We start from the raw sequence: 18,448 nt of genomic DNA, 5'->3' as shown, positions 1-18,448 counted from the left end.
ATACTCACAAGGTGTAAACCTATACTGCACTCAAGGCAAAGGTAGCTAATGCTTCATTGTAATAGTGAGAGTTTGTTTCAAAAGCATTCTTAAAAGCATGCAAAAACAACATTTTTTAGGGGATACCTTTTAGTATGAATGTGAAAAACATGGTATATTTGACCATGTACTTCCTTAAAACAATTGAAATACATTTTTGTCTCCTTTTCTGTGGTTTAAAATGCCTTCAACAAGTTGAAAGAATTTAGATAATTTGTTTTACAGAGAGATAAGGGTCTGACATTTAACACAACCCCAGGTGCGTGTGGTTTCTTAAAAAATGTCAAAAAGGTCACATGATCTTAGTGTACAAAGTCAGAAAAACAAGATCTTTTTGAGTGTCTTAACTGAAATGGAGCATAAATAAAAATTCCCAATATAAAAAACAAGAAATTAATGATTATAAAACTACTTTTGTTTTTTGTCCATTTTTGTTAATAAAGAAATTAATAACATCTTATTATATAATTTGCTAAACTTTTTGTTGTAAAGTTTTTTAACCTGAAGGCTATATTATTATTTCCATACTGACTTTGCAAAGTGAAGTGTAGCATTGGGAGTAATTCAGTGCTTTAATAAATACGTTTTTTTTTTTTAAATTTTATTTATTTATTTATTTTACTTTTATTTATGGCTGTGTTGCGTCTTCGTTTCTGTGCGAGGGCTTTCTCTAGTTGCGGCAAGCGGGGGCCACTCTTCATCGCGGTGCGCAGGCCTCTCACTATCGCGGCCTCTCCCGCTGCGGAGCACAGGCTCCAGATGCACAGGCTCAGCAATTGTGGCTCACGGGCCTAGTCGCTCTGTGGCATGTGGGATCTTCCCAGACCAGGGCTCGAACCCATGTCCCCTGCATTGGCAGGCAGATTCTTAACCACTGCGCCACCAGGGAAGCCCAATAAATATGTTTTTAAAAAACATTTTAAATATTAAAGATTTGTTTCAAATGCTAGTGAGATGGATTTTTTTATAATATAAATCATTTTCTCTGCGAAGCTAATTCATCCACTTTCAATATGGCCTTCTCCAGAACCACCCAAATCAGAAGTTGTATAGCGTTAAAAACATATATACAGGAGTTTCACACTTAACATTTTATTATAAATATAAAGAATGAATATAAGGAAGAGTTCTCTTCTTTTTTTTTTAAACTTCTTTTTTTAAAAAAATTATTTATTTATTTATTTATGGCTGTATTGGGTCTTCTTTTCTGTGCGAGGGCTTTCTCTAGCTGCGGCAAGCGGGGGCCACTCTTCATCGCGGTGCGCGGGCCTCTCACTATCGCGGCCTCTCTTGTTGCGGAGCACAGGCTCCAGACGCGCAGGCTCAGTAATTGTGGCTCACGGGCCCAGTTGCTCCGCGGCATGTGGGATCTTCCCAGACCAGGGCTCAAACCCGTGTCCCCTGCATTGGCAGGCAGATTCTCAACCACTGCACCACCAGGGAAGCCCTCTTAGTTCTTGATGTTGTATTCATTTATTTATTCATTCATTCATTTATTTATTTATTATTTTTGGCTGCATCCGGTCTTCATTGCTGCACGTGGGCTTTCTCTAGTTGTAGTGAGCGGGGGCTACTCTTTGTTGCGGTGCACGGGCTTCTCATTGCGGTGGCTTCTCTTGTTGTGGAGCATGGGCTCTAGGTGCGCGGGCCTCAGTAGTTGTGGCACGCGGGTTCAGTAGTTGTGACTCATGGACTCTCGAGCGCAGGCTCAGTAGTTGTGGTGCATAGGCTTATTTGCCTCGCGGCATGTGGGATCTTCCTGGACCAGGGTTCAAACCCGTGTCCCCTGCACTGGCAGGCCGATTCTTAACCACTGTGCCACCAGGGAAGTCCGTTATATTCATTTTGAATATTGGTGGTTAGGAAGCTGGAACTTCCTTAGCTATTGATCTTATTTAGGATTGCTTATTTATCATAAGTAACTCTATATTTGTTTTTTGATTGAAAGAATGTGGTTAAAAACCACATGCTGTAACAAAGGAATTACTTAAATTTTCCTCTATAAGCCTATTTCGTTTTATTCTATAAATTACTATACCTGTTTCTTTAACAGCATTATTGTTTAAAAAATTGTTTTATAAGCAGGAAATGAATAATCTCCATGTCCTAACAGGAGAGATAAGTATTCTGAAGATTTATAAGGTTTATAAACAAGGAAATGGTGACACAGTTGACTTAATGGGGCCACAAATTCAATGTGAAAGAGGACATAAGAGTCCCTAACTCCTCATCCTATACCCCAAACCATGCCTTTTACCACAACTAAAGGACTAGAGTCACATCCTGTATAACTCAATGGGAGCTGTGTTTACTGAATTATTTCCTTGGGGGTAGATGTTTGTCATAGTTCTGTATACACTCAGGAAAGTGTTATTTTACTGAGTGTATTCATGAAGATTTGATAGTCTATAATTAAAATACATAAATTTACTTTTTTTGCACAATACTTACAACTATAATAATGGAAATAAAGAAGGCACCTATAATTCTACCACTGTATCAAATAAGCTTTCCTCTCTTGTTCCCTTACTGTCCTCACCAAGAATCACTTTTGGAATACCTGAAATTTTGATTTACATTTTCTGGGGAGTTTATTAGACTTGAACTCTGTTCATTTGGAGATTTACTTTGAAGCCCAGGTCAGCTCCTGGCTACTCCCAGAGAATGTTTCAAGAGAATATACTTACTAAGTTTAGAAGAAGTACCCTCTGAGGTCAGCCATCTCATTGGTCATCTGTAGGTTCCTCTGATACAGGACAATCCTAGATGTCACCGACTGAACAGGATGTTTAGACCCAATATAATATCTAACCTACACCATGAAAGGAATGCTTCAGGAGTTTTTTGAACTAGGTCTAAATCAGACTTTCTAAGTCCTGTAAACCACTGAGACTTGCTCACAGTTGAATTACGTTCTGGTTGGGGAAAAAATGGCACTAAAGGAGTAGGGTGCCACTTAAACACAGCATTTATCTTTCTGAAATTTACTCCTTGTTGATTACTGATTACTCCCTGTTGATTAGCATCAGTTGGGTTTTCCATTTAAATAAACAAATCTTACTGATTGCTTATAAATCCTCAGATTCAGATTTCACTTTACTGAGAATGTAAATTACTGAAAGATTCAGTCAATCATTCACATAAAGTCAACTGCTACAATAGTCTGACTTAGGAATCCTAGACAATTTTTAAAAGCTTTGTTTTATAAATATAAATAGGTTAATATTTCATAGATTAATTGTATAAACTTGATTCACTTCCCTAATGAACAGGTTCTAATGAATAGGTAACTGGGTCAGACAGTGGAGCACAGATAATTTAATGCTCTCAATTGATATGATATTCATTATTTATTTATTTATTTAAAAATTTTTAAAAAAATTTTTAATTTATTTTTTTAAAGATTTATTTTGTTTGTTTTTAATTTTCCCCATTTTTATTGAAGTATAATTCATGTACAGTGAAATGACAGCTTTTTTTAAAAATAAATTTACTTATTTATTTATTTTTGGCTGCGTTGGATCTTAGTTGCAGCATGCAGGATCTTTTTTTAGTTGCGGCATGCGGACTTCTTAGTTGCAGCATGAATGCGGGATCTAGTTACCCAACCAGGGATCAAACTCGGGCCCCCTGCATTGGGAGCACGGAGTCTTACCCACTGGACCACCAGGGAAGTCCCCAGGATAATGTCTCTTAAGAAGCCAACAAAGAAATATTCTCCAAACCAATGATAATAAAGAAGTCCAAATTTAGTTGAGGTGTACCTTTTTACCAGTTGGTTCCCGGGAGAGTTGGCTTAGTCAACCACAAGATGAAGGCACAGAAGCAAAAGTCGAATGTTGCTGCTGGAGCACACTGCTAGGGAACGAAGACTCAAGTGTTGACTGATCAGTGTTGAATGATCTTGGTGGGGCCGCTGCAGTGTTTTCACCGTTGCTGGTAAAGGGTCTTACCCTGGCAGGAAGCTAATGCCCCAGGATCTTCAGAGACCTATTTTGATGAACAGAGTCGCCTTGCTGAGGCCAGACATTCTCAGATAGTCCTCACGATTCTGGATATTTATAGTCTAAATGTCCCCTCGCCATAGTTGCTTATCCATTTGTTCTTACTGATTAGCCGCCAGTGGTGCCCCTCAGCAGCTGAGCTACAGAGTGCTTCATCAGCAGCCTCAGATGTCCATGATGATCTCCTGATGCAACACCTTCACTCTTATAGCAAAACAGCTTTCCTTATAAAAACAACTTCATTCTTAGATCAAAACAACTTCATTTTGTCATGAACGAGTGGATTTGAAATCATATCAAACCACTACACAGGAGTTGTTGATGATGGGAAATGATAAATCATGACTTTTCTGATACCTCTTTATATCTTAACATAATGAAGTATATTTATTTTACATATTTCCATAGCACACTCTCGAGGTCCTGAAAGCTCCGTGTTTTCTCAGCAAGCTCAAAATTAGTAAAAAATATAGTTTATCAGTTGCTCACAGTAGATTTTCAACAGTCAATCTTAACCTGGTCTATGTTTCAGTATCAGGCTATATACTGCAGTTTGGATGGGCCATTGAATAGGAGGAAATGACACCCCAAATTGTTTTTTGATTTTCCTAACAATCTCCCTTTTATAAAGCATAATAATGAAAGTTCATCAGGTTTTTTTTCTTTTCCTTTTTACAGGAACACCAGTGTATTCAGTAGCATGGGGCCCTGATTCGGAAAAGGTTCTTTACACAGCAGGCAAACAGCTGATCATTAAACCTCTTCAACCAAATGCTAAAGTTTTACAGGTACTTCTCAGGCATTTGTAAATTGTTATTGGGATCTGCCAGACTGCTAAGTGAGAGGTCACTTTCTTAGGAGTCCCTTTTTTCTGGGTGATCTTGTTGCAGTTGAGGCTCTTAAGTGTGTGGTTTTATCAGCCTTTGTTACAGAACAGGGAATATCTGGTTATGTTTCCAATGAGGTTCACTTCCCCCTTTTTCCAACTCACATTATACCAGTAAGTCATAAATGTGTTCTGAGTTACTAAATTATCACATGGTTTGGCATAATAGCCATCTTTAAATTTAACAGAGTCAACCTAACATGTATAGATTTGAGACAAAACAGGCCTAAATCATAAAACTTTAAGAGGTTGTTTAGACTGTATTTTTTATCATCACCTCTAGCGTCTTCCTCCTCCTCCTCCTCCTCCTCATTGTCTGTTCAGTACCCTTGAGCTTTCTCTAAGACCCTAGAATTCTTTTAGTATTTTTAGAGTGGAGGGGGAGTCAATGTAATGTTCAGAACAATTGGGTATATATAATTTTACCAATTATAGGGAAGCAAAACAATAGTGGCAGTTAAGACAGGTCAGGGGAGTACAAATTAATGAAAAACCTTTAAGCCTATATCCAGGATTTTGATGTTTGATTTCAGTGCAAAGAGGCAGAATCATTTTCTTCATATTTTGATAATGACACAGTGTAGTGTGGGTAATAAGATTACAGGCTTTGGAGTTAGTCACCTGGGTTCAAATGTTCACTTACTTTTATATGTGACTTTAGGCAAGTTATAAAATATCTTAGAGCCTCAAGTTCTCATCTGTTAGATGTGATGCTAATACCTACTTGATAGGAATGTTGTGAGGATTAAGTGAGTTAAATTGCAAAGTGCATGGGACAGTGCATATAATCAAAATATTGAGTGCACACAATGAAGAGTAGTTGTTGTTGATATTGCAGTGTTATTATATCATCTCTACCTTTTAGTCAGCCCTTAATAAATTAGAGCCATGGAAGCCAGTTAAAAGGTATAGAATGACCACGTCCTGGGTAAGGGATTTGGTGCTGGAGATTGACTGGCTACAGTAGGTATAAAAAGTGTTTTAAGAAGAAGCATTAGGTTTAACAGTGAGTAGATGTAGAATTTGGAGAGGAAGGTTATAGAAATGGCTTTGAGATTCCTATTAATCACTTCTATGTAGATTATGCTATACATATTCCACACAGTCATCATGCATTTACATTTTTACTACATGCAGAACACTCTGCTAAGAACTGTGGAACAACAGAAAGAGAAGAATTTGGGCAAAAGGAATAAGCTAGGAAAGAGGACTGGCTCTGACTGCCTTTAGTCAAAGTCCTTCTAATACCACTTATATTCTGAAAATGTGCTTTGAAATAATACAGCAAAAGCAGGCCAGATGAATCTTTTAGTTTATAGTTATGTGATTTGTTAAGATACCTGTAATTAGGCATATGTAAGTGAAACTCAGTAAGATGCTTAAATCACCATTGATAAATTATCGTTTTGTGGCTCGGTAAAACCTTTGGCCCAGGAGGTAGTGGAGGGAAAGAAAAGTATCCATTGCCAAAATTCAGCTAGAGTGGAGAAGGGGTTAAAGTATAATCAGTAACTTCGTGCAAATCTTCTATTACTTTTGGAAAACTAAAGCTGCCGCAATTCTCCTTGGGCATAAACACATACTCAAATTTGGATTATTCACAAAAAAGAATGCTTATTTAATTCTTGCTTGTAGAATACAGTTCAAAAGTATATATCTCATTTCCCTTAAGAGCTTTAGGGACTCTTCTAGAGACCCAGAACTTGGTTTCATAATGAGGAGACTTCTGTTTATTTAGTCATTCAGTGGGAATGTAGTGCATACTTATTATATCCTAGGTGCTGTGCTGGGGTGTAAGGTATTCAAAGTGAAACAGAACATAGTTCCTGCCTTCTGTGAGGAACTCACAATTCAAAGGAATTTTACAAAATGCCTAATACATTAAGAAATAATTGAAAACTATCTATGCATTATATGTAATATGTGAATGTATGTAATGTATAATTGATATCCTAAATTATAGTATAAGGAAAATTCAAACCATATTTTGTTCCTAACTTTTGAATATGGAAAATATTATTTTTGTAGTTTTAAAATGAAACTCTTGAGAATCTCTGCATGTGTTTATCTCTATATATCTATATTTTGTAATTTTTGTCTTTGCAGTTTATTTTAGGACATTGGATTAATTTAGCAGTAAATTGTGAAAATTATTGCTTTATCAAAACATTCGTTTTTGACAGAGTATATTTTTATGTATCTTGAATAAAACAAGCTATGAATTATTGCTTATTCTTAGGGCTTATTTGACCCTAATTTGATGTTTTTTTCTGTATACATTAAGAATAATAGATTTTCCCAGGAAGACTCTGTAGAGAGAAAACCCTTAAAATCAGTCACTCTTTGAAACAAAGTTAGTTGGTTCAGACATTAAAATGTACCTTATAGTCTTCAAGAAAAATTAATTCTTTTTCAGTTATATTATTCTGCTTAAACCTAGTGAAAGATTAATGGCTTTTAATTATGTATGTGGTTAATAGCTAAATGAGCACATAAATTATATTTAAGATCAAGAAGACATCCACGCTTAACTTCTAGATCGCCAATTTTTGGGTGACTTAGATATATACACAAATATGTATGCATTCTATATATGTGTAGAGTATATATCTGTGGGAAACCTTTTGTTAGATGGTAAATGCAGCAGAATTTTCTCAGAGTAGTTAGTGACTACTCCAGGGACATGAAGGTAAAGAGAATGAAGCTTAGGGGAATGTACAGAAGAGAATGAAGAGAGTCCTAAAGAGGATGTTCATGTAGTAGAAGCTTTTTTAAAAAATAAAAGAATTAGTAAACAAGAATGAAGGCAGTATCAGTGATGGGATCAACTGTGCAAAGGGAGCAAAAGTTGGATTCAAGTAAGTTTTGGAGTACATAACATATTCATTCCATTATCATCACACAGATTTCAAGCTTGGAATAGTTCGACAGCAAGTGATTTTCCATCTGGAGTCCAGGCAATTGAGGAAATTGATAAGGATGTGAGTTATATAGTGGATGTCATAGTGCAAGGTGCTTTTCATTAGTTTAAATTGGAAATGAAACAAGCATAATGGTTATGAAAGGAAGATAGGAGTCTTCTCCAAGAAGAGGACAAGAGAATCATTAGAAAGAGGCAAAATACCTTTTCTTATTTAAAAAACTTTTCAGTGCTCTTGAAGTTGTAATAAATATTTTTTTCTCATAGTGGAAAGCTCATGATGGCATTATTTTAAAAGTAGACTGGAACTCAGTCAATGATTTAATTTTATCTGCTGGCGAAGACTGTAAATATAAGGTATGTAAAGTTTGAATAATGTTTGAATTTATCACCTGGTTGAAAGAATCGAATTTCCGTGAAAAGTATTTAGCATATAAGAGTATTCTTTTAGTCCTTCTCTTTAGCCATATCTTTTAACTCTAATAATTTAGCAAATTGTTATTTTATAATTTTCAGTGGCATTTTGAAGTGTTGCCTTTCTAATTTGGCCTATTTCATTGACCTATAGAATTTTTTTTTAATTTACCATTTTAACCATTTTTAAAAAAATATTTATTTGGTCACACGGGGTCTTAGTTGTGGCAGGCAGGCTCCTTAGTTGTGGCTTGTGAACTTTTAGTTGCGGCATGCATGTGAGATCTAGTTCCCTGACCAGGGATCAAACCCGGGCCCCCTGCATTGAGAGCGTGCAGTCTTATGCACTGCACCACCAGGGAAGTCCCTGACCTATAGAATTTGATTTAATGAGTAGCAACATGAAAACAACTCCTAGTTTTAGTGACTCTTTAAATCAATTTAAGTTTTAAAAAGTCAATCTTAACTGGTTTATTAATCATTAATTAGCTTCAGACCAAAATAATTTGTGAGGGAGAATAAGATTTAAGTTAACTATAGTTAGAGGGAATTTACTGAAATAAATACTTTCAGGGAAAGTTGATAGAGCACTTACTGGACAAAAAAATTTAAGCAAAAAACTGAACATCTCAAAACTTTATTATTAAATTTAAAAGGGTTAAAATGGGTAGTTTTTATGATTCATTAAAGAGTTAGTAAAATCTGAAATTATCATAATGATACCATAACATTTTTTGGGGAGATATTTAGGTTTCCAGGAATACAGCTTCCCTACCCCCACCTTGCCTTGTTGGATAGTAAAGACATGTAATTGCTAATATTATAAAGTGATGACTTCTAAATCTTTACTTGATACTTTACTAGAAGCTACAAACTTGTTTGTAATAACGTGGTGACTTATAAAAGATTTTTTTGAATTTGCTTTTTGCAGGTATGGGATAGCTACGGCCGTCCTCTGTACAGTTCACAACCTCATGAGCATCCTATTACCTCAGTTGCCTGGGCTCCAGATGGAGAATTATTTGCTGTTGGATCATTTCATACTTTACGCTTGTGTGATAAAACTGGGGTAAGTTATAGTGGTAAGCAATCACAGATGTGCTGTCATAGTGCACAACACACCTGGTTCTCAATCTTTAAAAAACATTTTCAGTGATGCATTTGACTGCATCTTTCTGGTTTGTCTTCTTAATATACTGGTTCAATCAATTCCAGATTTATGGGACCATACAAGCTCTTTAAGTTCAATCTGAAGATTGGGTATGTTCTCTACTATCTTTCTGGAAATACTTATTTTAAGCATGGTTGTGAAAGATGGTAAAGTGTTAAAATTTATGCCCAATCAATATAGAGAGTTCAGTTTTGAACCTTTTTTTTTTTAACTGTCGATATGTTTCATACAAAAATTTTGGTTGCATATTTTTGGTAAGGAATTGATACTAAATTTTTTAAATGGTCATTTTAAAACCAAAGAATTCATATTTGAATGTGTGTGAGATTTTTCCCTTACAAGAGAATATGCCCTCTATACAAATTCTGTTTAGAACTTAGGCAAACAGCCAAGCTCAGCAGCATTTACCCACTGTATTTGAAGAATGAATTGTTTCATCAAAGTGCTCCAGAGGTGACAGCATTATATGAGTGGGGCTATTCCATACTGTTCCTAACTATGAGGAAATCACATAATTTTTCTGTGGCTTATTTTCCTCAAATGTAAAACAGGACAGTTAATTTAGAATTCTTAGAGCTTTTTAAATGACCTATTAAGTTTTCTGGTTGCTTGTTTTTTATCATATGAAATATAAAGTCCTCTGCCTGACTTTGAAGCTGTCTGAAACCTGGTGCCATAAAACCTCTTGTCTTTTCTCCCCATAACTCTCTAATTTGTATCTGTGTTCAAATCAGACTCATGAATCTTCTCTGCCCCTCACTAACATCCTCATCTTCTCTTTTCATGGAGTGCTCTCATCTCTTATACTTAATGAGTTCTTCCTATTTTTTAAGGCTCACTTCATATTTGACTTCTTTTCATGATACCTTCCATAGATAAAGTTTATTTATCTGTTTTTCTAACTTCCTCTCACCTAGATCTCTTTTCTTAGTTTTAACATAAGGATGTTAAGTTAGACCATCTCATTTTCATCTGATCTTCTATCAATGATTCTCAGCCTATAGAATATATATTCTCATTTTCACAGTGTATTATACTCTTATATCATCCATTTTAGTTTTATGTATATTGTTTTTGACTCTGTAGTTTATAAGATCCTATAGCTTAATGATTCTCTATTATCTGTACAATGCAGTAGATACTCAGTAATTCACTAATAAGTCAATTTAAGCATAATAATTTAAATTTGCCATTTTGATGAAAATATTTAAAAATTTTAAAAACTTGGGGCATTGAATTGATCTGAATAACTGAATTAAAGATTTACTTAATTAAACACCAAACCTATTTTTAGAATGTCAACTATTCGGGACAAGTAAATTTTCTAAAAGAATTTTGTTCTTACCTTGTTCAACTGAATAGACTGAATATATTGTAATAATTTTTTAAGACTTGAGATTAACATTTAAAATATATTTTCTTTTATTCAATAGATATCAAATATATACTAGTTATCAGAGAGTATTTTGGAAACTGGGGATGGAAGATGTAAAGATTTTCACTCAAGTTGTTGGCAGTCTAGTGGAGAATCAGACTATAAGACTGTGTAAGTGCTATACATGAGGTTGCTGTGTGCAAGCACAATAGAGGAGTGGCAGAGCCTAACTCTGCCTGTGGGACACTGACTGAGAGCTGAGGCTTGAAGAATTAATACTTCTTCAAGGAGACATGGTGGGAGAAGAGAGTTGTAGGCAGAAGGAACCTCTTGTGCATCGAAGTATGGTGCTTTTTGTGCAATGTCAATAAGATTTTGCATGGGATGGTACCAGGAGATAATACAGAAAAGATATTCTCAGACCAGATCTGTGTTTGCCATCTAAAAGAGTCTAGATTTTACTATTTTAAAATCTAGTTATTTTATGTGGAGCCCCCTTAGGGGTTACTGTGGGGTAGAAAAGAGGTGAGGAGGTTGAGCCCCTGGTCCTCCTCCACCCAGAAAAGCTCTACATTAATCAGCTTTGATATTTGAGCATCCAATATAAGATTTCCTTTGAACAGCTAAAACAATGAAGTTGGAAAACCAATATGTTAGTCAGTAGAGAGCCATGGATGGTGGGTAGTAACATGATAATATTCAAATATTGGAAATATTGATTTGGTATCAGGAACAGTGGTGCAGAAGAGGGAACAGAACATGTAAAGGCAAAGAATTATTACTGTTTGTTAGACAAATTAAAATGTCAGTGAGGTTGTAGTAGTTTGGATTTTATCCTCAGGGCAGTGGTGAGCCATGGATCCATGTTAAGTGACCTTTTAGGTGTGGAATTTTAGGGAAGCATACTGTGAGGTCAGCAGGGAGGTTGGATTAGAGGGGAGGTAGACTGAAGGCAGGATGGCTAATTAGAGGCTATTGCAGTAGTACAAGAAAATGATGTTAGCCTGAATAATAGAGAATAGCAGTGGGGATGGAAAGAAGTGGGCAGGTTTAGGGGATAAATTCTTGCTATAAAAAGTGGGAAGAGTCAAGAATAATTATTTGGATTTCAACTTGAGTACCTTACTGTCTTGGTGCTGGCCTGAGGATAATGTTCTCTTATGGTATGGCATAATTTGTGCTGGCTTTGTGCAATATAATTTTATTCGATCCCTGTGTAATCATTACAGTAATAAATCAAGTTACCTAAATTTCAGAGTTCATAAGTATCACCTGGGCATTGCTAAAATACATATTCTTGAGCCCCCATTTGCAATGTAATGAATCAAAATTTCAGGAGAATGGGGTCCAGAGAGTTGTATTTTTAAGAAGTTCCCTGGTTATCCTCAGATCATACTGGAAGGAACACTTAAAACATGTGAGATGTTTGATAGTCCTTCTCAGTTCTGAGAGTGATAATGCTTGCCCTACTGTAGAAAAAATACTTTTATTTTAGAGATGAAATAGTAAATGACAATGACGGTGATATCAAAAGGGTAGTCTAATTGAAAAGATAAACTTAAAAAAAAAAACTCATGTAGTAATTTATTCTTCTGATTCTTCCTTAGCGTCTGCTTCATTTAAAATTACTTTGGGGATATAATTATTTTATCTCTCATAATCTGTTACTTAAAGTTGTATAATTAATCGTAGCAGTCATTTATCCATGAGCCATATTTTGTGGCAGAATTTCAGTATTAGATATTATAAGAATCTGGTCCTCAAGAATGATCTATACCCTATCATTTTGCTACAGGGAAAATGTTTATAGTATATGAATAATGTGTGTGATGATATTGTCTCAACTTTCTAAATTGATTCTTTCAAAATAACTGGTTTTAAATACTATTGGAATATTTACATTCATTGAATTACCAGTGGATTTTTTTGTTTTGTTTTACTTCTGTTGTGTATTTTCACAGAAAATATTTGGAACTCTTGCATGCAATTATTTTTTCTTTTTGCATGATTTTTATTAACTTTATAAGATCTCCCTTCATATGATTATCATTTAGATTTTATGAGTTATTTGATTAAACCACGTTCTGTCTATTCCTAGAATGGTATCTAGAAATAGATATGTATGTTGATTTGTTCAAAACTTTCTGGAGGATAATTTGACATTGTATGTTGAACCCCCAAGAAATGTACATATACTGTACCTCCACCCAGCAACTCCAGGCCTAGGAATTTATATCCTACAGAAATAGTAGGATAAAGAATGCTCAATGTGGAATTTCCCTGGCAGTCCAGTGGTTAGGACTCGGTGCTTTCACCGCCGAGGGCCTGGTCAGGAAACTAAGATCCCGCAAACTGCGCGGCGTGGCCCAAAAAAAAAAAGAATGCTCAGTGAAGTGTTATTTATAGTTTAACAAATGAAAAGCAACCTAAATCTCCAACATTAGGACATTATTTAATTATGGAATATAATTATTATGATGATTGTTATATAGTTATTAAAAGTGATAATCTGCTTTCATAATGCCATGAAAAGATTTTTAAGATATATAGTCAGAAAAAAGTTACAAATTTTATGCATAGGATGGTCCTATTTGTGTAAAGATATGTGTCTATATATGAATAGAAAAATAGTCTGACAATATAACACATTTTAACAATGGTTATCCCTGCAGTTTGAAGTGATAGGTGATTTTTTTTCATAACTGCATTTTCTAAAATTTTCAAATAAAAGACATGCTTTGTATAATTTTTGAAGAGGGAAAAAACTAGATTTATCCTTTAATTTTATTTTGCTTGCACAATTCACTGGATTCTCTAATCATGTAATTCAGTTTTCTTTCGTTTTTAAACAAATGCTGAGTTTTGAAGCTATTTAATTTATATGTATATATAATTAAAACATGGAAAATTGTTTTTAAGGTGATATAGAACATATACATCTTTATTGGGAAGTAATTCTGTTCACTAAGATATAAATGCTATAAGCATTTTGAGTCAAAACCAAATTACCTACTGCACAATTACTTCCTGCACATCTTTTTAAAAAATGCCAAGCAGACATTCCCCTTGTGGAGTTTACTTTCTTGTTGCTAAGACAGGTATTAAATGATTAATTACCCACTCAGTTATTTAATTACAGTTGTAATAAATTTTACCAGGAGGTACAGGCTGTTCCTAGTAATGAGAACTAATCTATTTGGAGGGTCAAGGCAAGTTCGTGTGGTGAAAGGTAAGAAGGGCAATGCTTATTGAGATTCTTCACCTTTTCTACTTACTGAGTAAGTGGTGTCAAGTTAGAGCCGAAAATTTAAGTCAGCTGGTGCTGCATACTTTTCTCACACAATTGTTTATCTGTTGAAAAAAACTTATTAAGGCTTCTTTTAAGAAGTAAGTACATGTTCTCTTCAACCTAGAAATGTCACTCATAAACGTAGCTCCTTGCTTCTTTTTTTTTCCTCAAAATCTGCAACTTAAAGTTGTATAATTAATAGTAGTAATCATTTATCCAGGGCCAGATTCTGTGGAAGAATTTCAATATTAGATATTATAAAAATCGGGTCCTGAGGAAGGATTTGCTACAAATTTATCAGATTTCTATCTTGAGAGCTCTGTTTTGAGAGCTCTTAACAGATTTTTAGTTGAGTGCAGTGTTCTTAATCAACATTTTAAAGATTCTTATCTAGGCTTCCTTGACAGAAATTGGACAGTAATTTTTTAATATAGGGCTTAAAGAATGATGTTGGTGTAAACTTTCAGGTTATCTGTGAAATAATAAGCCTAGAAAAATATGATTTTTGTAAATATTTTCTTTTAATGTTTTTCAAGAAATATTTCTAGTGGGAGAAAAAAGCTCAAATGCTTGAAGGCTGTAAACAATAAGTTTTGGTTTGAATATATTCCTTACTATGCATGTATGTAAATGGACTGATGAGAAGAATATTTGAAAAAGCAGAAATTTTTATATTTTTGTATAGGTACATTACTCCAACTCAGTTGTTATATAGTAAATCTAATATTCCCATTGACTTTCATCATAAAATTGGAATTTTCTAAAAAGACCCTCACTAGGCTGATACGAAACTCCTGTTCCTATTTACATCTTCTATTTAAGCAGGCAAGTTACCTGTATTGGTTCAGAATTCACATCCTGGCTCACTTTTGTGGATTGTTGTTCAAATATCAATTTCATTTTCAAAGCCATTTCAGTGCAATTCTGATTTGCCCTGCTTGTTTTCAACCCAGGGGCAAATTTGAAACCTAAGTGGTGTTCCATAGTCCAGTTAGTTGTCATGGTTTTACTGTGTTGATTCAAGTCAGTTGCATGAATAGGCCACTTGATGGTGTTCCAAGGGCTTTACACATAGACTTAAAGAATACCGTTCTCCAGTTCCCTCCTCTCCATAATCCTACCCCAACTCTTGTAGCGAGGGGGTTGGGTGCTGCCTCTTTGCTGTCATTAGTGCAAATCAGGGATGGTAGATGGGGGCCCCACTGGGCAGCCTTCACAGTGCTCATTGGAGAGGGCCACTGCTTTGGCATTGCAGGGCTGGAATGGTCTGAGGGGCTCTGTCTCTACAGAACCACGTGGGGAGGCGGAAAGGTGCTACCTCTGTTCACTTGAGTGCTGAGCGGGAATGTTCCACAGGGCTCCATCCCACTGTTTCCACAGCACACAGTGCCTGGTGGGGAGAGTGCCATGGTTTCTTTCATGGTGTGTGTTTGGAGAAGGGTAGTTATGTCCAAAGGGTTCCATCCTGCGTTGCAACCCCTCTACCTGGCCCCTTGACCAGAGAATGAGCATTACTTGGTGCTTGTTTTGTCTCACATACTACTTAGAGTTAATATAATACCATTTCATGTAAAATATAAGAACCTTGCGTCCATGTTATTCCATTTACCCACCTTTCCTTAATGTATAATTGTATTACATCTATCACAATATGATATAGTTTTTGCTGTTAAAAGTCATATTCATTTTAAAGAAATTAAGGAAGAAAGAAATGTTTAGCATTTCTAGTGCTCTCATTTCTTCCCAAAGGTACTAATTTCCATCTGATACAATTTTCCTTCAACCTATAAATCTTCTTTTAGGCATATCTCATAGTGTATAACTGCTGGTGATGAATTTTCTTTCTTTTTGTATATTTGAAAATGTTTTTATTTTTCTCTTTGCTGGATTTACAGTTCTGGGTTGACAGAGTTGTTTTTCCTTTCTTTCAGCCCCTTAAAGATATTGTTCTACTCTCTTTTGGTCTTTATTGTTTTTGATGAGAAATAAGTGACTGTTGGTATCATTGCTCTCCTGAATGTAAAGTGGCCTTTACCTCTGGCTGCTTTGCAGATTTTCTCTATGTGTTTGGTTTTCAGTAGTTTGATAGTGTATGACTTTCTTTGTATTTGTCTTGTTTGGGATTCTTTATACTTCTTGAATATGTAAATTTATGATTTCACCAAACTGGGGGAAATTTTGGCCATTATTTTTTCAAATTTTTTCTGCCCCATTCCCTTCCCTGCTGGAAGTCCAATTACAAATTTTTTAGACCTTTGATGTTGTCCCACAGGTCAACAAGGCTCTATTCTTATTTCTTCAATCTTTTTTCCCCTCATTTCTAGGAATTTACTCTAAAGATCATTGGACAAGTACACAAAGATGTATGCATAACAATTTCATCGCAGTATTATAATGGTAAAAATCAGAAATAAAGTGTCTACAAGTGGGGGCTGATTAGGTTAATATTCTATATACCTAAAATGGAATACCCTCAAGTCATTAAAAGCGGGGAAGAGGGATTATGTTTAATAACCTGGAAAGCTATCTATGGTAAGTTACTTAGTAAAAAGACCAGGTTTTATTATGTGATCTCACTTGTATAAAATTGTATACCCATATCTCTAACTACCTCTAACTACTAAATATTGTGGCTAAAGGTACACCCAATACTATATTTGGGTGATCTTTTGCTTCTTTATATGATTTTGTGTAGTGTGAACCTTTTTTAGTGACTGTGTATCAATGGTACAGATGCAGTAAAGGTCTTTAAAAAAATTCTTCAATAAAAATAAACAAAAGAGAAGTGATGTTGCAGAAAATGGTAGAGTAGGGAGCTCCAAGAATTGGTCCCTCCACTCAAGCAACCATTAACTGGCAAAAAAAAAAAAAAAATCAGAATCAACTTTTTCAGAGCTCTGGAATCTAATTCAAAACTTTGTAGCAACCAGGGAAATGCTTAATGAAGAAAGAAAGAGGGTGCTAAATTTTGGTAAGAAAGCATTGTGGCGTTTTTTGCTTACCTGCCTACCATCCCCCATTCCCAGCTTGGCAGTGGCCACGGGAATGGCAGCCTGAGTTCTGGTGCAGCTTGTTGGTGCCAGGGGAACAATATGGACCATGTTCTCAGAAAACTGTTGTTATGCTTTTTGGTTCCCCTGAGACACCTGCACAGAGGCTTGTCTTTGTTTTGCCTTCCTTGGAAATCTCTCAGAGCTGGAGTAGCTTCCCAGGTGGCATCTGTTGAAAGCATGTAAAGACATACTACCCACAGCCACTTGGGGCAAGGGATGGTGAATGGGGCAAGCTGCAGGTAGACCAAAAAAGCCTGGGAAGGAAGAGGCTGAGGAGGAAGATGTATGGAAAAATAAGGGCTTTGGAGAGCTGTCACATATACTGAGGAATTCAGTGTGCAACACACATGCTCAGGGCCAGACACACAGAAAAGACTTTAGAGGAGTATTACTGGCAGGTCTTTGGGCTCTGCACAGGCAGGAGGTGAAGGCTAAGGCCGAATTATAGGTGGCCTGGCTAAGTGTTGAAGGAGTGCCCCAGCTCAGAGCCCATTGGCAGAGTGGGAGAGTATTTTTTTCTTTGTTTTTGGCTCTGTCAGGTTGCTAGCTGACCACTGAGATAACAGAATGAAGACTTCAGTGACCATCCATGAAAGGAATACAGTCTTTGCAAAAATAATTTGGAAAAGTCACTAAATAAACAGATGACTGTATCCCTCAAAAAGAAACAACATCAAGTCCTGGTGAGGGGGGAAGAATTTGATTTCCAGAGTTTACCACATAATAATATTCAAAACGTCCACTTTTTAACAAAAAATTACAAGTATACAAAGTATGGCTCATTCATAGGAAAAAAAGAAATAGAAACTCCCTCCAGAAGCCCATCATTGGACTTACTATACAAAGACTTTAAATCAGTGGTCTTATAGAAATTATAAAAAAGAACCAAATAGAAAATCTTTAACTGAAAAAAAAATGAGCAAAGGATAAAAGAAGTGTATTGTAAATGCCTCCAGAACCCCCAAGTATATTCAGTTTCTTCAGTGATGGGTTCATTTTTTCTAATGCCATTTCCCACTCATGAGAAAATGGGAAAATGGGCCTCCCCATAAAGTGTTGAAGTACAGCTTTTCTCAAGCATAATTTGGCAAGGTCTATCAAGATCCTTGAAGTCTTTGACACAGCTATTATACTTTCAAGGAGGCTTAAAAATGCACTGCATATTCATTTGTTCATTTATTTTCATATTCATTAATTTCTTTGCAAATGTTTATTGAGAGTCTATTATGTGCCAGGCACTTGCCCTAGGTGTTAAAAAAGCAGCAGTAAGTGGGACTTCCCTGGTAGTCCCATTTGG

The 18,448-nt window shown here is 35.6% G+C and overlaps 1 protein-coding gene across 4 annotated transcripts in view; it reads left to right on the top strand.

Moving 5' to 3' along the window:
• Window positions 1-18,448, top strand: part of IFT80 (intraflagellar transport 80) — a 112,179-nt gene that overhangs the window by 31,823 nt on the left and 61,908 nt on the right. For all 4 annotated transcript variants that reach the window (XM_059921961.1, XM_059921959.1, XM_059921960.1 and 1 more), the window contains 3 exons: window positions 4,722-4,831; window positions 8,117-8,206; window positions 9,195-9,332. In XM_059921961.1, the coding sequence (XP_059777944.1) occupies window positions 4,722-4,831; window positions 8,117-8,206; window positions 9,195-9,332 (338 nt within the window). The remainder of the gene's footprint in view (window positions 1-4,721; window positions 4,832-8,116; window positions 8,207-9,194; window positions 9,333-18,448) is intronic.

This window comes from Balaenoptera ricei, chromosome 4, assembly GCF_028023285.1.
Source record: "Balaenoptera ricei isolate mBalRic1 chromosome 4, mBalRic1.hap2, whole genome shotgun sequence".
In the NCBI taxonomy this organism is placed as follows: Eukaryota; Metazoa; Chordata; class Mammalia; order Artiodactyla; family Balaenopteridae; genus Balaenoptera; species Balaenoptera ricei.
This window is presented reverse-complemented; position numbering and strand designations above follow the sequence as displayed.